General features: G+C 36.9%; 1 protein-coding gene across 20 annotated transcripts in view; it reads left to right on the top strand.

The window, feature by feature from the left end:
• DOCK3 (dedicator of cytokinesis 3) overlaps positions 1–24,900 on the top strand; it is a 214,339-nt gene that overhangs the window by 117,122 nt on the left and 72,317 nt on the right. For 16 of the 20 annotated variants that reach the window (XR_011100400.1, XM_068694752.1, XM_068694742.1 and 13 more), the window contains 4 exons: positions 7,889–7,977; positions 11,146–11,271; positions 15,347–15,364; positions 20,767–20,891. Coding sequence is in view for 19 of the 20 variants with exons in the window: in XM_068694752.1 (XP_068550853.1) it covers positions 7,889–7,977; positions 11,146–11,271; positions 15,347–15,364; positions 20,767–20,891 (358 nt within the window). In the remaining variant the exon portion in view is untranslated. Of the gene's footprint in view, positions 1–7,888; positions 7,978–11,145; positions 11,272–15,346; positions 15,365–15,390; positions 18,173–20,766; positions 20,892–24,900 lie in introns of those variants that run through there. The other 4 variants (XM_068694743.1, XM_068694739.1, XM_068694755.1 and 1 more) reach the window with 2 other exon arrangements.

Here is a 24,900-nt window from a genome sequence, read left to right as displayed (position 1 = left end):
CCATCTTCAATTTTTTATCAGTCATGATGACCAACAAAAGAACTAGAAAACAACTGAAGTCAACAGTTTGTGACCAAAAAACTCAAAAGTCAGAATGTTCTGAGCAAGAATTTATCCTCAGTTTATTTGTGATTTTGAACTTTAAACTGCCAATTATTATTATGAAATGTGGTCTCACAATAGTAATAAAGAGAGCACAGATGAACTGCAGGGAACATTTGAATCTCTTGTCAGTGAAGATAAATACTGGCAAGATCTGCTTTGCAGATGGGCTGAGATACAGATGACATTACTCTGTGGTCTGTGGCCACCATCTGAGTAATAAGATAATTTTGGGGGGTTATTGAACTTTGTTATTCTGTGAGAAGTGCATTCAGCAGCAGAAAATCTGCCAGTCAAGTGAAACTATACATGAATAAAATGGCTTTCACTGTTCAGTGAAAGATTCTTGGATATTTCGTAATATGTTAGAAATCTGTATGTGCAAAGAAAAGTCTCTCAGTCAGCTCTTCCGTTCTTGTTTTGCCAACAGTTATGAAAACTGTAGCAAGAATCATAGAAGGGTTTGGATTGCAAGGGACCTCAAAGACCATATAGTTTCAACCCCCTGCCATGGGCAGCGACACCTCCCACCAGCCCAGGTTGACCAAAGCCCCATCCAACCTGGCCTTGAACACCAACCGGGATGGGGCATCCACAGCTTCTCTGGGCAGCCTGTGCCAGTGCCTCACCACCCTCTGAGGGAAGAATTTCCTCCTATCCTCTAATCTAAATCTCCCCTCTTTCAGTTTAAAACCATTCCCCTTTGTCCTGTCATTATCTGACTGAGCAAAGAGTTGCTCCCCATCTTTTTTTTCAGTCCCCTTCAAGTACTGAAAGGCGGCAATGAGGTCACCCCGGAGGCTCCTCTTCTTCAGACTGAACATCCCCGGCTCTCTCAGCCTTTCTTCACAGGAGAGCTGATCCAGCCTCTGGTCACCTTTGTGGCCCTCCTCTGGACCCGCTCTAACAGCCCCACATCCTTCTCGTGCTGGGGGCCCCAGGCCTGGACGCAGCACTGCAGGTGGGGCCTCAGGAGGGCAGAGCAGAGGGGGACAATCACCTCCCTCCCCTGCTGGCCACTCCTTGTGACACAGCCCGGGATGCAGTTGCCCTTCTGGGCTTCAAGTGCTCACTGCTGGCTCATGTCCAGCTTCTCATCCACCAGAACCCCCAAGTCCTTCTCTGCAGGGCTGCTCTCAATGGGTTCTTCTCCCAGTCTGTCCTGTCTGGGATTGACCCGTCCCAGATGCAGCTCTCTCTGCTTGTCCTTGTTGAACCTCATTAGGTTCATGCGGGCCCACTTCTCAAGCTTGTCCCGGTCCCTTTGGATGTCATCCCTTCCTTCTGGTGTATCAACCACACCACTCGGCTTGGTGCCAGCTGCAAACATGCTGAGCGTGCATTCAATCCCACTGTCCATGTCATTGGTAAAGGTATTAAACAGCACCGGCCCCAGGACAGACCCCTGAGGGACACCACTCATCAGCCCCCACCTGGACACAGAGCCATTGACACCTTCAAGCCAACTCCTTACCCACTGAATGATCCACCCACCAAATCCATCTCTCTCCGATTTGGAGACCAGGATGTCATGTGAAGCCAATAATCTTGGCATTTTGTAACCATTCATTTTCAGCTTATCTCAAACCAATGGTCTTTGGTTATGATATTTGATAATGTTGGCTTTGTAGAGATACGCTAATGTATTGCAACTGCTACATTTTGAATGTGTTTACCATAATGGAACATTCTGAATATAATTTCTGCTTTGATGCCTTTTTAATGCATCCTTAGTTTCTTATTTGCTGAAAAATAAGAGAAAAACCTCTAAAATACTGGAGTAGTCCATTTGTCAGTGACAAATCATCAATTCATGCAGCCTCTTAGAGCAATCCAAAGTTCCAGTACTATTATCAAGAAAAAAACACAGGATAGAGAGCTTCCCTCTTCTTTCTCCTAATCTGAAGTGTGCTGCTAATATGGATTCCCTGCAGACCATCCGAAATACCAGCTGTATCTGCCTAAATGCTTAAGTAGGTTTATACCATCTGTTGTTCTTTGCTTCTGCTTCCCAAAACCCTTTGTTTTTAACATCCACACACAGCCATTATTGTCTTCTCAGAGAGGATGTAGAGCAAGTAACAGTATTCAACTCTATAATCAGACACTTTTAATTTTTATCACCATTATCTTTTGCTTGAGTGTTGTACCTCATTCTTTTATGGCACTGCTGATTGGAGTGTTCTCTGTAAACTTGCAACATAAATGCTCAGAAGGGAAAATACACTGAAAATACACATCTAAGGGGTGCCAGTTTATCCCTTTTGCAGCTTTAATAGCTGTTGATCTTCCATGACAGAATATTTTCACAGGTCTATCTGCTTACATCTTCTCTTTGCACGTTCATCTGGTTAAGCTAACTTTTCTTGCTTTGTAGACAAATACTGAAATAGCATTTTTGTTTTGTAAATTTGAAATTGGACATGAATGCTTAAGCAACACTGAACTAATTTTCTTACCTGCTGCTCTTACTCTTACTATTGTTAAAATGGCTCAAGCCAATCCAAAAACATCATAAAGATGAAATAAGGAGGGAAGTGTGTTTGTATTTTTGAAGGAGCAATAAGAAGCATTCTTTTTGCACTATCTGGCTAAAGCTTATATCCAGAAAAGCCTTTTTATTGGGAGAAGCTGGAAAAAAGTTGAGACACTGAAAACCTAACAGACGATGAAACAAATACGTGGCATTTCAATTGAGACTATTGCTGGATCCACAAGAGAGAACACTTACAAAAAAATCAATTTATTTCACCAGTCTGCTTTGCTATTGTTAAAGATTTATGTCTGAAAAAGTCTTTCTGCTCACAATCCAGATTCTCCTGTTGGTTAATCCTGCAGTCATGTTATAATCTTACTAAGAGGATATAGTACCACAGCTCTAGATATAAGCTCATTATGTAGAAGCATGAAGGTTTACTTTTATAGTTCTTTTTAATAATATGCATTTAAAAGTGAGATGGAAAGTAAAATCTCAATCCATGTATTTTTTTTTTGAAAATTTGATTTCATACTTTTATATGAATTTTTATCTTTAGTGCAGTTTTTTGCTTACTGCTCCTTACTCTTTGTGTTGATTTTTCCATTTCCATAGAAATGGAAATCTTCATATATTTCTCTGTCACATTATCTTTTTCAATTTTGTTTTTGTCCTATTTTTTCTCAATCCTTTGTGTTTTTTCTTCCTTCTCCAGCACGAGGTCTTAAAATTCTTTCCTCTTAATGTAATGTATTGCCTGAATGCCTTTCCCTTTTGAAATTCAGTTGTTGCTGTTCGCCCAACTGGACGTTGCATTTCTGTCCCCATCTGTTTGACATCAGGGTCTGAAGTAGTATGGCAAACATTCCAAATGGTGAATTTACTGTAGAACCAGCCAACCTGAAGAGGTAATGGATGGCTTAGGAGGAAGTTCTTAATGAAACCAGAAATACATTTGGTAATGTATTTGGTATTTAGACAAGTAAAATGATAACAAAACACAATAAAATGCATTACTGGAAAGTGTTTTCAGGCCAGCATTTCAACCTTGGGAGAGTATTCTTTGTGTTCAAGATGTAAAGTGCAGCTTACGTCAGTAGTTGGTACAAAAGTGGCTTTAAGCTATATTTACACTCCATTGATTTTGGGACAACTTTGTTCCAGCTTAATTTACAGGCATAAGTCATTGGAGGCTGAAATCTATTTTAACTTGCACTCTGGTGGCTGACAGAGCAACTGAAAAGTTATCAAAGTTTAGAAATTTTCTGTAGTCTCATCTGTGATGGTGACGGATGGAATAAAATTTGTCCTGTTGTTTTCATTTTTACTTTAAGGAAAATATTATTTGCAAAAGGAAAAATTATTTCAAATGTCTTGGCAAGAGAAGAGGAATAAAGAATGTGAAGATAATTTTTTCCTGATGAGTAAGCTGAATATTGGTTAAAGTTCTGAGTTCGCATAGAACAGCACAATAATTGAAAGCCTTTTTTTGTATGGTCCATTAATGTGTTAGCCCTGTTTTGATTTGATTTTGAGAGATTGTTTTGGGGAGTTCAAATGTACTCGATTTGCCATACTGTTATGTTCTGAAAGGCTACCTAAGTGCTCCCATATCACAGGCTCTGTACGAACATCTGACCTCCCCTCCCAGAAGAGTATAGGACTTACAGAAGGTATGGAGAAGAACAACTAAAATTTTTGATGGCCTAGGGTATTTTCTTTATGAGACTGAAAAGGTCTGAAGAGGAGGAAAAGGGTAGCAGGAAGGGATGCAACTGTCTTACAAATTCATGGAGGATGGTAAACTGTTGCTCACTGAATACAAGAGTACATGAGCTAAGAGTAATCAATGAAATCAGGAGGAGATCACATAAAAAGAGATGGAATAAAGTACTTCTTTAGGAAGCAGGTAGTGATCTGGATTTTACTACCGTAGGATGCTGTGGAGGCAGGCAGAATTAGCAGGTTCAGAGTGGGTTAAACAACTTTATCAACAGCAGGTTTATAAATGGAGGAATAGGAATAGTCAGGGATGTACACTCTCACATCCCTAACCCAAAAACCTGAGGGGAATGGACTGCAGAAAGCAGCCAGGCACAGGCACCCTGCCTAAGCAGTATCTCCTGTGCCACTGTGGGAAGCTTTTCTTCATCTTCGTATGTTCTGACGGTCAGCTGAGATGTCTGATACCTAAAGCCAGCGCAATGAAAGGAGGGGTGCTGGGATAGGTAGAGCTAAGATTTCACATGGGATAGCCCCAGTCTGACCTCACTTCTTAACAGAGGAGTACGATCTGATCAGCATTTTAAGTCAAGCAAATAGTTTTGGATAGCATACTGGGAGGAAGTAACTCTATTTTGAAGTTTTTTCTCCATTTTTCCTTTATTACGATTTGTACATCATGCTTAATTTATTCCAAGCTGTTTATTCCTTTTGTATTTATAATAATCAGCATTTGCTGGGGGTATTGGTAAATGTACCATAACAGGCTGCAGGGATTCTCTCATTATTCTTGACAGTAACTGGTTTTGCAATACTGAAGAAAATTGCTAGCTGGCTACCAGTTCTTTTAGATAGTCTTAATTCCTTTTGCCAGACTGATTTTCAATTCCATAATGCAGGAGCCAAAAAAACCCTATTGGCTTTGTAGTAGCTGGTACGAATCATAGCCTAATTTTGCCAGAATTATATACTCTGGGGGGAAAACAATAGGAGGAAAAAAAATATTAATATGCTTGGAACAAGTTTTACAAAATGACGTCTCTCTCAAGACTCCTTTCTTTTTAGGAGCTGAAAGTTTATAACCTGGTTTGTTGGTGTTTTTTTTGGTGTGGTTTTTTTTTTTTTTTGATTAGTTGTTTTAAGGTAAAAATCAGCAGGAAATAAATTTAATTTAATTGTTTAATTTGTTAACATTTTAGGAGAAATAAGAATCACTATCGTTGCTGAGTTAAAAATTGCTGACTTTGTAGGGAACTTTTAATTTGTGCTTTAGATAATCTGAGCAATGATTGAATCTAAATGGCAATTAGACATGATCACCTGTTTTTGTTTTTTTAGCAATAGAACTGTTTGTGGTAGAGATTCCATTTTTGTTTTTCAATCAGATTGTTAGACTTGTAAAATTGTCATTACAGCTGTGCTTACACTAGTATCAAGTACTTTATAAAATTTATAGTTTCTCTCTTCATTATGTGGTAACAAGCTATAGCACTGATGGCACTTTTTTCCTGCTATTCTGTTCAAGCCTAGCAGATGGGTTATACAGCTTTGCTCATTGCTAGTGCAAATACAGCCATTTGACTTTAATGTTCAGATAAATAAGAGTTGGCATTCTGGTTGAGAGGGACCTCTCTGGTCTGAGCTCTTGCTCAGAGCAGAGGCAGCTGTGAGACCAGAAAAGGTTGCTGAGAGCAGACCACGTTGCTTTATCCAGTCACTTCTGCATAACCTCTAAGGATGACGAGTACGTAGCCTTTCTGGGCAACCTGTTCCAATAATGCTTGACTGTCCTCTTGGAGAAGCCTTTCCTGATATCCAGTCTGAACTTTTGTTACTTGTGTTTATGCCTGTTGCTTTACAGCATCTCACCAAGAAGAACCTGGCTGGCTCCGTTGTCTTAATAACTTTTAGTAGGTATTAGAAAGCTGCTGTTATTGTTCTCCCTCTGGCCTTGTCTTCTTCAGGCTCAAAAATCCCAGTTTCCCCAGCCTCTGCTCATATAACAGGTGCTCACAGACCTTTTTTCCATTAGGGAACAGCAAACTGAGCACAAGTTTCTGGATCCAGACTGACTGCCAAGTAATGTCTTCTCCTAAAAGACAGTGGAAACACATAAGCAAAATACTAGTTAAATGGATGTTTACACAACATACCGGTATTTACAAAATACAGTAAATATGCAAAAAAATATAGTTGTGAATGTATCGTAAACATCCTGACAGCAGCCTGATTATATATGACTGAGCCTTTTTATCCCCTTGACCCACTGTTTCCCTGCAATTCATGTCTTGACCAATCCCAATATCCTCTTCCCCAGCATCCCATGATGAGTCCCATATCCCCAAAGGCAGTAATCCATTTCAGTCTGTAAAGCAACCCAGAGCATCTTTCCAATTGACTTATCCGGGTGGACAATGTGCTGAACATCCTCCTATGGCAGCTGTGGGAGGAGTGGGGTCAGGGTGCCACGTTTCCTCTGCTGAGATTGTCAATTTCCCCACCTGCTGTTGTTCCTCTCTTCCTTTCTGTTCAAAAAGATAAGCCTTTAATTGCGTGGCCTATCAGGAAAGACAGAATTAGGAAATATTTAGAACAATTTAGTTTATAGACTCTGCCATTAAGTGGTGGATTTGGTAGATGTACATCCAGCTGTTTGGGATTTGATTGCTTAATCAAGTGCAGTGCAGCCAGCTATTTTGCATGAATATTGTTAGAACAATGTTATAATCTACACAAATTGCAGTGTATTATTGGAACTAGTATTAGCAATTGAATTTTCCTGGTGAAAAAAATATTGAATAATTTGAATAAATTGAATAAAAATATTGAAATATGATAGATCTGTTGACAGACAGTTATATTGTAATTTGTATCAAGGACTTAGAGGTGTAACTGAAAATGGAAATAGTATTTACAAATGCTTATTAAAGTTGCATATAGATAAGTAAACAATAGTGAAACACAATTGTGAAAACCTATTTCACAAGATAAAATACAAACAGAAGTGTACATATCCTTTTCCTACAGTTTGGGGGCTACATCATTTTTAAGGCATTCTATAAAGTATGTAGGTAAGCAAAAGACATGGTGTCAATGTCTGAGATATTTAAATACCTTTTTTTTTTTTAATCTTAAAAATTCTACTTTTTATTTCTTGAATCCAGCTTCTTTTTGTGCTTAACAATATATATATGTATATATATATGCATATATGGCAAGTTACTTTCAGCTTGAAATTAATTTCTATGTACGGATAATTCAGCTAAAGATGTATAAATCTTTCCCCATTTTTTTCATACTATGAAAAGTGAAACAATTGCTTTAATGATAGAAAAGTCACCACAGACTCCAAAGTGTCCATAAAAAGGAGAAAAGGAGATAATTATATGGGAATGTTTTGTTTCCTCCATTTTTAAATAAAAGAGTTTTTCTTGTTCATCAAAACCCCACAAAAGCTTTCATGTTATTTCTACAGTAATGCTGACTTTCTCATCATAAGATGGTTTACCAGAAAGCTTTTAACTTGAAATAGTGTTCTTTAACTTGAAATAGTATTCTTTAACTTGAAATAGTGTTCTTTTATTTTAGGTGTAACAATGAAAATGAGTGGTGTCAGATCCACGAAAATATTATTCGCAAGTCCAGCACCAAATACACAGCACCCAGCTCAAACTATGGTAAATATTTACTTGTATGCTTTTGTCTTAAGTACAGCTACAGGTTTCCTTTAGGAGGCTACTAATTAATTACAGTAGAGTAATTCAGTGAGATGTGAAATTATGCATAGCTACATTTCTGTACTTACTTGTGATGACTTAAGTGTAATTTAGGTAAAATTAAATTGTCTTCAGTTTACAGGTGTAAACTGTATTGCATTTGCCAGTTTAACCAGGGATTAAAAACCTGCTTGATATCTTCCCTTTTCAGATACAGTTGACAATAATAATAATAATGTGAATTCATTGTTCTAAATTTCCTTCACCTTTATATCTGTAGTGTAATTTTATCTCAGAAGATCTCAGCGGTGGAGAGAGATAAGAGGTTTGCCGTAGTATTAGCTTATGGGCTATTACATTTACTGTGTATCTGTGCGTATCTGTGCTTGTGAAAACTGTTAGCCTATTGGAGGATACAACATCAGGGGCTATCAGTATTGACAGAACTCCTTTAAATGTTTCTTTGTGACACTGACACACATTAATGTGACCAGACTTGGCTACACAGGAGGTAAAGGATTTAAATGTACTCATTGGAATTTCCCTGAGTTAAACAGGGATCATCCTTTCTTCCTGTGATTCCCTCGAAACTTCCAGCTATCAGACATATGTAACACTTGCTCTCATAGATTCATAGAACGGTTTGAGTTGGAAGAGACCTTAAAGATAATCAAATTCCAACCCCCCTGCCATGGGCAGAGACACCCCACACTAGACCAGGATACCCGAGGATACTGTGTGTCCTTGTCAAGAGAAGTAAAACCAGATGTTAAATTAGTCTAAGATCTTAGTCTTATCTGACTGTCCAGAAAATTCTGACTGACACAAAATAAATGGTGCTTTCATACCTACAGGTTAATTACCAAGAAGTCTTTCTGTGATAGTTTTAATACTAAATGTTCCATTAAATAGGTGAGGAGAGTAATTTTCCTAGGAGTTTTTGCCACCTTTCAAATTAATTTTTATTTTCCTGGTGAATGACAAATAAATATGGAAAGTAAATCTTCTTTCTTTTTTCTTACCTTGCTACCTCATTTAATGATTCTTGTAGTTTGCTAATTTAGGTATGTCATTGCTACTCCATTCCAAATGAAACCAGCAAAGAAACCCTTCTGCTTAGCTACAGGTAGCTTTGCATTGAGTATTAAGTGAGTGTATGATTCAGAAAGACATACAGATGTCCAAATACTAGTATTGTCTTAATTTCACCTGTTTGCATATTCAGTTATTGTAGCATAATATGCTGTTCACAGTCCCACCGAAGATATTAAGCACAACAGTAAGCAAATAAAACAGTTTTGAAGTTTGGAAATTATTGTATCCAAAGCTAGTCTCCTAGTCTCCTTCCCTGCTCTTCCTCATTATAACAGCTAAGGTCATCTTCCATTTATTGTTAAAGCATTATTCTGAATTGTTAACAACTTGGAAAACTTGAACTGTTTGCATATATTTCCACTGCCAAATGTCTGCCTAAAACTTTTTTTTTTTTTCAGGCATGAGCTTTTCTGAAGTGCAGAAAGAAAGGGAAATAGATTTTGTGTTCAACTTTTTAAAATAATAACTAAGGTCACTAAGATCTAGTACATCTCTAGAGCAGGAGCTTGAAACAGCAGCAATATTGCCCTAATGGGCAGGATAATTTTACAGGCTGACATGATTTTAGCATAAGTAATGCAATTTGGACCTCTCAAACTAGCTCTTACAATGAGAAAATGTTCAGATCACATTTGTGATGAGAAAAGCTCCCTGGTTGTTCCTCCCCCTACCTCTCCAGCTCTTGCATACGATTAGTCTTTCAGATCTGCTACAGAGAATAGAAAAAAATGAGAGGCTAGGCTGGATAGGAAAAGATGGCTGGACAGTAGATAATAAACCTCATGGGGAGAAGAAGCAGCTATGCAGAAGTTTGTTGGAGTGTAAAGTATGGGGGGCATCACAGAAGTACTGTCTGTCGATACCATGCTGGAAAATTGCATTACAAGTTCTATTACAAGTCTGGTAATAGACTAGGTAATACAGGTAATAGATTAATTCTGGTACTGTTTATTAATTACTGGAGGTGTTGGGTGTGAACTGGATATTACTGGTTTCATTTCCCTAAAAACTTGTCTAACAAAATGACTAAATGTTGTTTGCAAAGTGAAACGATATTGAGCTTAGGAAGTAGCAGAGCTTCAGAACTTTGTACAAGATTATGGACAGAAGGCAGTGTTTGGTATGTGGTGTTCCATTCAGTGAGCAGAGAGGACAGAAAGAACTATTGACTGACTATCATTCGTTGAATGAAATAAAGGTTGTGGAAAAAAGACAATGTGAATGTAATTCATGTTGCTTTGTGAGGCGGGTAATGCTTGCTCAGTAGATGAGACTAAGCCTGCATGGTTGGTCTTACTGCTGGTATTTTCTGGTATCTTAATGTTTTATTTTCTAACTTCACTAGGACGTTATCCTTCTTTTAGGGATGTAGTATACTATAAATTAAAAGCAACTTAGTTAATCACAGTCCAATTGCTTTCTTATGTAATTACTCCTAGTCGAGCTATTCAGTTGATATACCAAACAAAGGGTCACACTGAAAGAGCTAGCTGCTGAGCATTTCCTACTCCGTTTTTCTGTTAGTTTGACCTGTTGGTTCTGTGAGACATGTTGAGGTACTGAATTTCATTAAAATCAGCATTCTTGTATGAAGTAGGCAAAGAATCAAGTAGAACAGATAAAATTTGAATTTTCTTGAATGGTATTAAGTGCAATTAAAGACACTTTTGGGATGTTCCGCAGGATTATATGATGTGGTGTTTCAGATAGAGGTGATGTTCATGCATGTGTAGTAATGCACTGTATACAGTGAATGGACATAATGCTAAGTGCTTTATTTGTGTTATCTTTTTGAAATTAAGTATTCTGATTTTTAAAACATTGTAGTTGTATATGCTATGCTCCTGACTTAACCTTAAATCAGATTTTTCTTCCATTTCACTTCTGAATGACTCCAAAGGAAAAAAAAATCTGTTACTTGTGTTTTTGTATTAAATTAACCATGGGGCAAAACAATATTTTACCTGCACACCTTATATGTTCAGATATCTAATTCTTAGATCTGAAAAAATGAATATCTATTGTTTTTTTCAGGACTTATAATATCTCTTCAGCTTCTTCGTGGTGACATGGAGCAGGTTCGAAGGGAAAACCCCATGATCTTTAACAGAGGGGTTTCTGTTACCAGGAAGCTGGGCTTCCCTGATGTCATAATGCCAGGTAAACATAAAAGCTCTAATCTTAAAATATTGATCATGTTTTTCTCAGATTCCCCTAAACAAGTGTCACTGGTATGGGTACTTCACTCAAACAAGGTTAAAAATAGAAGAGTTGCCTTGCTTATCAATAAACGCCAATTCCAGATTCAGGGAGGCATGCTAATGCATTTTAATTGATGGACACACTATAAATAGATGATAAATTCATGTGTACAGGAGTTGATCTTGAAAGTTCGCTCTATTTTTTCCCCAAGTTTGATATCCCTCACATAGGCTAAGCACAGAGATGTTTATTTTAAAATGCATGAATTTTCTTCTTCATGAAAATTGAAAGTCTGGCAGAAGAGTTTCCACTTTGCCACACAGATTTTCGGAGTTAGTATGATCCTTTTGCATTGGTTGACAGTACGTGAGGCTGCAAATCTGGTCTGATTTTCCAGTTGGTCCTACAGAGCACCGAGTGCCTGCAAGAACTGCCTTGGCTGAAGCATTGCTGTACTCAGTTTGCTCCTTAATTCTGAAGCAGCTGCTTGAGATGGTTGTCTTTCTGGCACAAGCAGAGGTAGCCCCAGTGTAGTCAAGAGTTCATTTAGGGAGGAAACTGGAATCTAGCCAGTCATACAATCAATAGATATAAAAACAGGCATTAAACAGCCTTGATTTTTACAGCGTAGTAGCAAATGGGCTTACTAATTATGTTGCATGTATAGCATTTGAAATACTACATCATTGCCGTGCATTATAACCAAGACCAAAGATGACTTTCCAGACACAGGAAATTTTATGAAAGCATAATGGGAAATGTATCAGATTTTATTACTGGAAAGACTGCAGTGACACATCAGTATCAAAAGCAGTTGTTGTAGCCTCATTATGGAGGCTCTTCAGGAAGCACAATAAAAGTAGGGAGTAAGTTGGAAGAATTTCTAGTAACTAAAATAAAAGTGTTTAGAACAGTATGTGTTTTATACTAATGCACTTGAAAACCACAGGAGCACAGGATTTTAACATCAGACAGCATGGCTTATACAGGGAGTTTGGATGGGATAAACGTATCTCTTGGTCCTATACCTTTCTTGTCTTTCCTGTCCCTGCGGACGGGATGCATTAGCTGTTTGTAGGCTTTAACACCTAGTTTGTAAAGTTTGTAACTTTAAGAGCTAGTACAGTTTATGGCTCAGTGTATTGAAATAACCTTAAATCAGTGTAAGTTCAATACTGTGGCCAATTACAAATTTTAGTTTTTGGTGACCTTATAGCAGTTTCAGTCTTAACCAAAAGCAATCAAATACAGAAAAGATTAAATATCACATGTTGATACGCAGACATAGCTACTGCATGTTGATCTGCTGTAATTGGGATCACAGCTAGATACGTCAGCTAGAAAAGCTAGATCACACCTAGAAAAGTCAACATCAAACACAACACTTAAATACCTGTATAACTAAACAGATTCTTCTGAAATAATTGCTTTATTCTACACTTCTGCATGTGTAAAACTGTCCCTCAAGACCTTCAGACCACTGAATATTAGCAAGCTTAAAGAATAGCTTTGTGACCTCAGTGTTCCCCCTCATATTTTGTCATTTTCTGGGTCCTGGCCTGTTTATGCAACCTGGCGTAGTGAGACTGTCTTCCCCGTGCTTTCACTGTTTTGAGCAATGCTTTTGTCCAGGGGTTGGATAAGCAGGTTAGCAGTTTTCAGCCAAAAGGTGTTCCTACCCTAAGCTTTAAAGATTCCCTATTCACTGCAGCTAATTCAAATTTCCAAACCTACTTTCTCTAGTTAAGAACTCTATAGAAAACTGCCTCAATGCAAAGGATGTCTACCAAATCAGAGATACGTTGTTACAATCTTCGTGATATTCAGCCTTGAGATCTTGGACATTTAACTAAATTAAAACCAGATTCCACAGCATACATCTGCAGTGCTCCCATCATAAGGCTCACTGTACATGTACAGTAGTGATCTTCCCTGCTCTGGTCAGCCAAGTTCTCAAGGAATACAAGTTTTCAACTTGTCGTCCTCAAAAGATATTCTAAGTCGTTGTTGCTAATTAATGTCTTTTTTTTTATGGGAACCACAATTACTGGAGAACACAGGGATTTTAAGATGATAATATATTTGGAATTGGGTTAATACAGAGATATATTGATCTGCTGAAGTTATTGATTGATACAATGGATATGTGAAAGGACCACCATTCTACTGTTAAATGATTACAACCCCTCTGAAGGTGGTGAACAGCAAGAAATTCTCCTCCATTCCAAGGGAGGCACAAGAGGTCTGCCTATATAAAGTTTAGCTGCCAAGCTATAGGCATTTCTATTCAAAAATAAAAAAGGCTCAAATTTGTGGAGAAAAGCAGTTTGTAAACGTCCTTGAGTACCAGGTGAGTAAGCAAATGCAGCCATGGAAGTGTGAACGGCCTTTCACTATAGTGATATATTAGGAAGTTGCCAGAGTAGAGATGAGATGCAAAGAATGAAATAGTCATGAATGGTGCTCTGAACAAAAATTTTTGTCATTCTGTATATTCTTCACCTGAAAAATTAGGAGGATCAAAATGTAATGCAACTGCACTGATGCAGTGAACATTGTTCATTCTAATTCTGAGGGGTTTTTGGAAATGAAAATGCTTGACAGTATTCAGGCGACAGCAGATATTTGTCTGTTACTTTTTTTTTTTTTTTTTTTTTTTTTAAGAAGCATTAGATCAAGCTGTGGTTTGAGTTTACATTATGGCTAGGACAGAGCATTTGGATAGAGTAACTTTTTCAGGTGGATTAGCAAAGCTACATCAATAAGGAGTGGCCATCAATGTACTTTGCACTCATGTTATTACAACCAGAATCAGACTGGCTGTACTAGTATTGTCTGGAATTAGAAAAGATGTCATTTACAAAACAAACAAAAAAATCTGTCATGTACTTTTAGCAGTTCTCAACCATGCTTGCTTCTTTAATTGTCTTTGTCAATCTACCTTTTCCTCGCTTTGCTTCAGAACTGTTTCTTTCTCATGAAAGATAGGGTTTCCCCTCTGAGAAGAACATAAAAAGTTCATGGCTTGTATTTTGCAAGTGGATGCTGCTTTTTTGAGACAGTGTGATTTTAAAAAATATTTTGATGAATTAATTGATAAAGGCTATGTCATCTAGTATTGTTAAAATATGCAGTGATCATCCTGCTGAACCAAGAAATCTATATTTAAAAAAGCAAATAGCTCTAACATTTCAAATGAATCTTCTTGGTCATAGGTTTTAACATCTTCATTTTCTTTTTTAACAGGAATTCATTTCAAGCATAGACAGATTAACCATTACAATTCTGTAGCTGTGTATTACCACACAATTCTACCCTATTATGGTTTCTACCCTACCTAGTAGCCCTAGTTCCTATGTCAAGTGCACTTTTCCCTCACTCAATTAAGACCAACACAAGTGGTCATCATTAAGTAATAAAGCTAAACTGGTCTTTATGTGCTTATATGTGCATGGTTATGAAGAAAAATGTAAATATCCTTTCAAATAACCGTGCCTGTCTTCATTTCAAAGCATAAAATGTTCTTTGTTTCCTATTGTATTGTGACCTGAGAAGAGCATCATGAAGAATTCTATGTTTTTTTGTCCGAATTGGAAGGGATTCAGTCAAACCAGCCTCGCAAAGAGGTGGTGGGTTTTTGTTGTTTTTTTTGTTTGTTTTTCTTTCTAAATTGCTATTGGGTTTAAGAGCGTCCATCTGATCCTGACAATTTTACCTTTCCCCAGAGATAAAAGCAATGAGGCATGTGCTGCTTGCCTTTTGGATTGCAACTTTATTTGTATACAGAACTTGCTGATCAGAAATCTATTGCATAGGCATGGCGTTTGTCAGTTCCCCAAAGGACATCCCTTCCCTTCCCCATGTGCTGATAAGTATTCTGTCTTTTACTTTGATCCTCTGATGAAAAGTGCATGCTTCATCTTCTACTTGTAAGTGATGTTTCTTTCTCTTTTTTTTCTCTTTCCTTGTCTTAATTTCCTGGCTTCTCTCTCTTTCCTTTCCTTTTATTCTCTCCCCTTTCTTTCTGATGCAGAGATGAAGATAGTTGGGTGTAAGTTTCTGCTTTTCTGTGTAATGTCTGCTTATTGCTTGCTTTTTCCATTTTCATATCTTTCATGGAATGTTGGGGATTGATAAAGGTAATAATTCATAACATTATAGAGAAACTTTGGTAACAGAGGGGCATAGATTCGTCTTACCAGTCTCTTCACATCACAGCGTTTCAGACCAATTTAGTAGATATGGCTTATGAACCAGCAGCAAAGGTGAGAAATATCTCAGCATCTGTTCTTTCAGAGATCACCATCATGGCAAAAATAAAAATACATTAAGAATTGGACATGGCAGAATTCATCAGATATTTTCAGAATATTCAGGACGACAAAATTGATGAGACTAGAACATACAATTATATGATAATTATTGACAAAAATATTTACAAGGAGAATAAAAAATGTTTGTCATTAATAAACTTTCAGAAAAATAAAAATACTAAGCTGGAGGAGATAAGACAAAATATATTAAAAATTCAACCTAAATCTACTGGCAGGAAACTGTTTTGGGGAAATCATTGAATTTAAAAAGAGCATTGTATTAATTCTTTTCCATGCATAGAAGTCCAACAATGGATAGCAAATAATCTAGTAAGTATTGCTTGTTCCTTTTCCTCATTCTTCTTTATTACAAGAATTGAAGCACTTTGAGCATTTTGTTCACCAAAAGCTAGAGGATCGCACAGAGTTAAACTTGTGTGATGTTCTTTTTATAAAAGGGAAAAAAATAATTTGGTATGTAAGCAGTAGATAAAAACTGTGTCCCGTTCCTGATGCAAAATTACTCACAGTGATGGTGAATAGTTGCATGCCATAACTATTTCAAGAATACAGGCTTTGAAAAAAACTTGGTGACTTGCGAAAGGGCAGAGAAATAAACTGTTGAAATGGATCTAAAGGGATTCCAAGAGACTATCTGACTATCAGGCCTCTTCATTTTAGCAGGCGAGCAGTAATTCAGCATGCAGTTCAGTAGATTTTTTTACACCAGTGTCAAGATGACTTCATTGTTCAAGGAAGGGAACATCGTGCAGCATGAGGCCTGGCACTCTTAAAAGTCTTCAGAAATGACTGAGAGCAAGATCACAACAGTCAGCCAGGAGGCATTTGAGGCACTTTCCAGGCAGCACACTTTGTTGATTTTTCTTTCTTTATATTTTTCAGTTTGTTTTTCAAAAAGCAACATGATCACAAAGCTGATTGTGGGTCCATTCTGTTAACCTTGTTTGTGTTGAAATTACAGCACTTCAGTAATTTGGAGGAAGTTATTACTTAGCATGAGGGTGTAATGGGCTGCCAAGGTCAGATGCCAGTTCCTGGCACCCTGCTCTGGTGTAGTGGCCTCACAGCTACTGCAGAACAGAGCTGTCCAGCCAGGGAACAGTTGGTACTCTTGCCCAGGAAGAAGATCAGTTACCCTTGTAAAGAGCTATATCAGTATTCTGTGCTTTAGTTTGTTTCAAAGATTTTACTTACTCACAGGCCCCTATCTTACAGAGGCAAACTCTTGGGCTTACGTCGCTGTAACTGCACTGAAGTCAGCAAGGTGATGCTGAGCAAGTCAGCAAGGTCTTGTGAAGATGGTCATTTATAGGATATAAATGTGTGATATCTTTTTTCTTCAGAAATCATTTCTTGCCCGTTTGCTCTCTAAGAGCTGGCATTCTTCAGTAAAATGCCAGTGTTTTCAAAAAAAATCTAACCCCAGTGATGTTAGAGAGATGAGAAGAGTTTCAGCTTTGGACCTCTTAAAAAACGAATTTGCTAGAATTAAGATGTTTGAGATCTGTTTGCCAGTATGAACTTCTGGTGTAACCTTTTTTCAGCAGAGTCCATTCCTGTCAGTGTACAAAAACTTAGGATTCCTTTTAAAATAAAATAAAAAAAATAAAAAATGTTAGATTAAATCCAGACTGTTTCTGCAAATTGTTAATACTTTGCAATTCAAATAATTGGCTAGTCTTGTGGTGGAAAGCCTGCAAGTCTTACCAGCATATAAACTACTTATTCTAATAGATACTAGTCAATTATTGTCTACTGGACTATTTAATGTTACTAAGTCCTTAAAATAAGTATTTGGAAGTCTTTGAGGGCATTTCTTTATATTGTAAACACAAAATCAATATGTGACTTGCATATTCTTTTCCACTTTTTTTCCCCATTACCATTAAAATAGTTTTAGGTGATAGGATTTCACTTCATTATAAACAAAATGCCCAACAATATAAATTATGACTTGTAATTTAAAGTAAATTTGTATATTTGACCAAAAAAAAGAGTGAGGTTAAGTGGAGAGCTGCATACATCACAAAATAATTATTTTTCTATTGTAAGAAACACTATATCTCAGGATGTTTCATAAAGAATGAATCTCAGGAACTGCTTATGTAAAAGTGCTATTTTTATCTAAGTACTATTGGCCCACTAGCCTTCTAGCACTTTTTTCTCCTGTACTAATGAAAGGAGGCCAAAGCTTACCCAGTTCTATAATCTGCACTGCACTCCTTGTAAAGATGCGAGGGGCCTGCGTGATCCAGCCTGCTACACTGCACTGGTTTTCCTCTCAAAACGCAAGAGAAGTGTTATTGTCCCTTCGGAGCCAGGACTGCTTGTACAGTAGTTTGCTACACAAAGGGTACAAAGTGTCTGCTTTGTTAAACTAGTTCTTTATCTATCTCTTTTCCTTTTTAAGATGGAATTAAGTAAGGGAAAAGCTCTATCAGCCAAGATTTTTGACATGAATACGTAGCTGTCATTTGGTGGCAAAGCTGACAAGGATCAGTTGATTTTGCTGCTCACACGTTCTGGTTGGTCACAGACAAGCTGCACGGTGCTAGCTGTTCGTGTGCTTGGACGCTGTTGTGCAGAATGTTGCCTCTAGCCTTGCAATTTGCATACTCAAAAATTTTAATAAACTGCTCTGTGTTCAAGCATTTGCTCTATTTTCTGAGCAGCCCCTTAATGCATCTGAGCTAAAAATAATAATAAATAAAAAAAAAAAAAACACTCTTCTTGACAGTAGCTGTCAGAGGAAAAAAATGGCTTGCAAGGTCTCAGCAAGAGGTGTAGTTTTAACGTGCTAGGAAAAGGAGATTGTTCTTTACAGGAAGGTTATTTTCATTGTTATACACCATCAAACTGGAGTGTTTGTTGTTTTAACTCTAGGTCTGCAAGGAACTGATGGGCTAAGTACCTGAGAGTCAACTGCTTTTTGTCTATACATAGACCCAGTAGATAGATACATTTACTTTCCTATTTTTCGTTATGCATAATGGCCTTCTCTTATTTATTTTTTTAAAATTCTATAAACTATTTTTATAAAAGAAGATGCACCATTACATTTCACTCAAGTACTTTTCCCCCTTTTTCCTTCATTTTGATGCAAATCCGCTGTTATCTTAGTTCTTCTGCCCCCACCCCACAGGCATTTTTTTCAATTAGTGAGGTAATATCCCTCCTGTTAAGCTTAATGGAAGATAAGATGCTTCAAATGCTGCATTTAATTTAGGCTGGAAAATGATTTGCAATCTGACATTGGACTTTGTATAGCCAGACTGTCTTCCAGAGAAGAGGTTATAAATAGGAATCTCCAAAATGCTAATTGTAGTGAGTACAATTAATTTCTATTAAGAATTATAGCATATAAATTGAATTTTTTCCTCATTGTGCACACTGCTACGAAAAAAGGCCTGGAGTCTGTTAATCAAGAGGAGATTCAAAACAAAAGCCCTGACTCAGACTGTCTTTTACTAGGACTTTTATATTTCCTTGATATTCCTGTAGTCGACATATAGGTAGTGTATCTGTATTTTGAACAGCAAGAAAAATGCACAGGTAATTTTCTCTGCGGAGTGTTGCATTTGATGGCTATTCCTTGAAGAGAAAAAAAAAACAGATCAAATATTTGAGGGCTGTCATGAGCCTCTTGCTGTCATCTTTTTCCTGTTAATGAACCACAGCGTTTTCATACCTCTAGCTGTGAGGCATTTCAAGCAGTCAGCTCTGTGTGAATCCACAGTGAGATCCAACGTTGACGGAAAAAGGAGGACATTTTGCATACAGATTCCCATTCATAAAGAATTCCTAGCAGAAAGCACTGCATGTCAGCTACAGGGTTGTATTTTCCATGCTTTAAAAGTTGTACTTATCTCCAGAAATAAAAATGACAGTAAAGCCAAGACTGAAAGCTTCCATTGTTTGTCCCCACAGTAGAATAAGGAACAAATTCTGTGGGGTTATAGACTTCATGAAAAATTTGAAGCACATCTTTGACAGACACAAAAGGATATCCCTTGCTGCCTGAAAGCATATGCTGCTTATTTCATTGTGCTTCTGATTAATAAACAGATTTAACTGCATCAGCTTCTCCAAGTACTGAGGTTGAAGAAATCAGACATTGGAGGAGTCTCTGCTTTGCTAGATAACCATTCCATTACTTCATTGTTTAGTCTCTTGAGGCTGCTTAACAAAATACTTGCCTTGAAAGGATTTAATTTTTTTAATATATATGTTTTTTTGCATTGCCCTTTAGTACATTTCTCTTTGTGGCAAATAAAAAGTGATGTGAACCATCATGAAATGGTAACAATAACTAAATTTTATGGAGAAATATATGCCACCTGCTATCCTCTTCGTGCACGTTTTAAAATTGACTTCAGTAGTTGTGAAAGCAGCGCTTCCTAAACCAGATTCTTAAAATAATAATTGAACTAGAATTCCTTAAATGCAGGATAATATGGACCTGTGAGAGATGCCAGCATCTGTGTTTCCAAATATAGTCATTTGTTCTGAAAGCACTTGAAAATGAGGTAGTGAGAAACTGGCAATTATCCATACTGTCCACTTTCATACATTCACGCACATGAATACGAGGCGCTAGCCAGAAATCTGGCAGAGAAATAATTTAATAATTGCTCGATCCATCTCAACTGAATTACAACAGAGTTTCCAAGAAGGCTGCTTTTACTTGTCATTTTGATAAAAAGAAAATTTCAATATGTATAGAAAATAAGAAGAGCTAAATGAACTTAATTTTCTGCTGATCACCACAAAAATATTCATTCATTTTAAAGCATCTTGGAAATAGGAAGCCTGATACTTGCAGGTCAGATAACTAGGCAAACTCATAGTGGTTTTTTCCCCTCTTTGCTCACAAACAATAAAGCAAGTATTTATTCTGAGTTCACACTTAATAAAGGCATTACTAACAATGGTCTGATTTTATGCATTGATGTTAAAATGTTCATCTTTATTAACAATTAACTTGCTGCTTGGAATGATTTGGGCATCAGTCATAGTCTTGCAGAACACAGAAAACGGTTTGCAGAATCAAAATAAGTTTCACATAGGCATTGAGTCATCCATAGTGAATTTAAGCACTTGCTTCTGTCTTTTGCTGTAGGTGACATACGCAATGACTTATACCTGACATTAGAAAAGGGAGACTTTGAAAGAGGTGGAAAAAGTGTGCAGAAGAACATTGAAGTGACCATGTATGTTCTGTATGCGGATGGAGAAATCTTGAAGGTAAGTGCTTGTTTCCTATTTGAGCTTCAAGTTGCTCTGTACACGTGTTGCCATGGTTTGTTGTCTCTGATGCCAGGGAAACTCTAAATTAAGATTAGTTCTTACTTTTTTTTTTTTGGTTAAGGTTTTAAACTATTACAATGAAGGAAGTGGTCATTTATAAATTTGAAAGAATTCGGAGCATTGCACCGTATGGGAATAGGGGATTTGGAGAAAAAATTATAAACTGAAAAACTTGTGTTTTTCAAAATTTCAAAATAAGAGGTCAGTGACTGCAGTACAAAGAAAACTGGAGTATGAAATAGTGTATCATACAACATGAAGAAATACAATTACAAGAGAGACTGTTCTAAGTCTGACTTCTTGGAGTTATGGTTTTAAGAGTAATTTTGAAAAATAAGTAGCCTTATTTCCAAGATCATGGCTTTCACCCTGGAATGACTCCATTCCAGCTGTGGATGGTGATATTCAATGTTTTTCTTTCTTCCTCTGTTCTTACTTCTAGTATTAATGAATATAGAAAAATAGAACAACGTAGATAAGTTTGGGTTTTTGTTTGGATTGGAGAGAGTAAAAATAGAAAAATAAATATAGTATTTTGACATAAACATCTATCAGGAATGGAGAAATGGCTGTATTAATGCATTAAACATAACTTTTCCTGTGCCTTTTTTAAACCTTCAGTGCAATAGAATGGTCTTTGTAGCTATTCTAATAGAAGTCTAAAAACCGAAGTGTTTGTGTGTCAAACTCATTGCCACAATCTTTTTTTTTGAGTTGAAAGAGGAAGTTTGCTTTGTTACTACTATTGCTTTTGATTTGATTAAAATTCAGTGCATCTCTTGTAAGGAACTGTTTTCTGCTCAAAGCTGTTGCTGGAAGATCACACTCCTTTTCTCTTTAATTGCTTTAGGCATGCATTTCAAATTGAGTGACGTGTATTTTTAATCATTGCTGTATCATCTGCCAAAGACCAGTGTAGGTCTTTACCCTTCAAAATGCGGTATCAGCATCTTCAAATTCTAACACAGAGCATAATTAGCTGCCATTATCTAACTGTGACTAATGGTTAAGTATGAAAGCCATATAATTTCTTGACATTATCAGTCATAACTACTTCAGTTTTCATCTGGCGTGGTCACTCTCAAGTTACCTTTAGCTTCAGGCTAAAAGCGTCGAGAGCAGAGACCTCCATCATTTCTAACAGTTGTACCTGTGCAATGAAATTTGAGAAGTCTGTGTATTGACGGATATCTAAAACTTAACACAGCTTTATTAGTCTGGGTTATTTTAGAATCCCAATATATGGGTATTTTTTCACCTATTATATTAAGAATTCAGTTTTAAACCCTAGATGGCTTATTTTTCACTGCAGTCATCTGGTTTATGTAATCTCCAGTATGGACAGCTAGAGCAGTGTGTTGGAATCTGCCATTTTCCACTAGGAGGGAAACCAATTTCACTCAAAGACAGAATATAACTGTACTCCTAACTGGAAGGAAAAGAAGCAGCTGTACAGAGACTGCTAGGTGGGGAACTTTTATTTCAGTCATTCAGCATAATCTAAAAGAAAATACTAACACTGCAACAAGAGGAGTCTAATATACCTTTTTCAGTATAAATGCAAAGAATAAGGTGTGTGTTGGGTAGGGCTTGTGCAGTACTGATGAGGTGAATTACTTTGTTTGGGTTACCTGTCCTCTGAATGATCCCTTGCATGACCCGGGGTTGCATTTGCAGTCAAGTGTAGCTATTGGAAATGAAGGATCTTTCCATTTTGTTTTTCTAATTATAAGGTTCATGTAATAACCCTTAATTGCTAGCGTAGTAGAGAAGCTGATTAAAAATCTCCAATTCAGGCTTAACAATAGCATGGGCAGCACACTGAAAGTTTAAGCATTGACCCCAAAACACTACTGTTCTTGGTTGAAACACCTTTTGCTGTTCCTGACCTATGACATTTCTAAAGCAGACACTGCCAAATAAAGTGTGTGCTGAGTTACACACTATGGTGTAGTTACACACTATAGCAAGATAAAAACTAAACTTTTCCTGACCAGCAGCACAATCCTCATCTAAATTACGGCTTTGCGAAGACTTGAGCAGGACCATACTAAGTGTTAATAAGAATATTCTGTCTGTCTCAAATCCGTATTGCTGTTGAGTATATCTTGGTCCAGAAATACTCCTGTTGAAAGCAGTGGAAATTGTATGCAGAATGCATTGCTGTTCAAAAGGAAAATGAGTGTTTTCTTTTCTAAATGGTTTTAGCCAATTACTGGTATCTTTCAATACAGTCTGAAAAATAATTTATTTATTTTTTTAAATGACACATTTCTCACTTACTATTCTTTCTGTTTTGGTAGCAAGAATATCGTATTCGCTGCAGAACATACCTTAAATTATAAAAATTATTACCTGATCCTTTTTCTAGTTTAGCCTCCCTTACTTGCCCGTGCCCTCTAATTCACCTACATATTTGGGTCACCTAGTGACTAGGTGTACAGAGACTAGTATCATGTCTGTATTTTGCACATCACTTCACAATTCAGAGCTGAAGATTATTTAATCCTCTCTCCTCAGACTATAGATAACAGTATAAACGTGTAGACACAGAACAGTTAACAACAACAAAAAAGATTTCACCAGTTCATTTATTTAAAGTTCATAGCATGAAACAGCATTCAAAGACTGAGCATTTGCCTGCCAAGACAGGTCAATTTTTGAGACAGCAGAAAAAAAGCCGAATAAAATTTCAGTTTTTCCTGTACGTTATAAAAGAAATACCATTTTACTTTCTCTTGGGAACCTAATGCAGAATGAGCTTTTGGAAAGGTTGCATTAAGCCCAGCAAGTTACGTTTATCCAAAAATCTTACTAGGATATTGCAGGCATTGGCACTGCTGCCACCACTACTCTCACACCAGCCTGTTAATATGTGCAATAGTTCAATGGTTGCTGCTGTATTTAAAAACAAAACAAAACAAAAAACGCCTTTATGCCTGGATTGTGGCAAATACCATATGGTTACAAAAACTCAAGAGGACTGAGTTTTGTGGTTACATGCTGTAGCATACAATGAATCTCTGTCCAGAGAGACTGTTCTTGCATTGAATCCCAGAATGACAGTGAATTTTTCTTTCTTTTTGGGCTCCTTGACAAATTCTTAGCTTTCTGAAAGTCAGAAGAATATTAGCACTGACTGAACTAACTGGATGTGGTTAATGGGATATATATGACTTGATATGATAGTCCCTTGCTTATACATGAACAAGACCAAATCAAATCAACATTGACAGTGTTTCTTGGAATAGAATTTAGAAATGCCTTGAGGAAATGACCTGTAGTTTGTCTTGTCGTGACTCTGTTCCATGTGGAGTGTTTTCATGTCAGGATTTATATTGCATGTATTGTTTTGGTCCTGCTTGGCTTCTGTTTCTTCCTGGATTCATTATACCGAGAGATATGAGAAGCGAAGAATCTCTAACCTGTCATTTTTCTGCACAGTTTTATAGGATGTCAGATCTTTTGGATTACTTTTTAAGTGCTAAGACTGGAATATAGTTTAGGGCTCATAAAAGAAAATGTGCCTCAAGTTCCATGTCCTCCTACAAGGGACCTTTTAATGTCTTTATTTCAGGACTTCATATTTCTCTTAACTTCCTTCTCTTGTGTTGTGACGGATGATTTCCACACTTCCAAAATAAAATGAATTCACTTTTCTCTTCATCTGTTTTTTGACAAGATCCCTGACCTTTTTAGATATAAAAGCAGAAATTTAGTTACCATTATATTTTCAGGTAGTAACTATTTAAAAAAAGTCTTTACTTGCCACTAAGGAAAAAAATCAATCAGAATTTTCTGGGTAACTTGGTGAAATGCTGGGTGATTATCATTTTGAAAGACCAAAGTTTTAAAGACCTTGTAAAGGTCAGGTACAATTTTGAACTGAGATACTGAAGGAGAAATCATCAAGTGATACTTCCAGAGATGTCTAATATTACATTTG

The sequence above is a fragment of the Anas acuta genome, chromosome 11, assembly GCF_963932015.1.
Source record: "Anas acuta chromosome 11, bAnaAcu1.1, whole genome shotgun sequence".
Taxonomy (NCBI): Eukaryota; Metazoa; Chordata; class Aves; order Anseriformes; family Anatidae; genus Anas; species Anas acuta.
This window is presented reverse-complemented; position numbering and strand designations above follow the sequence as displayed.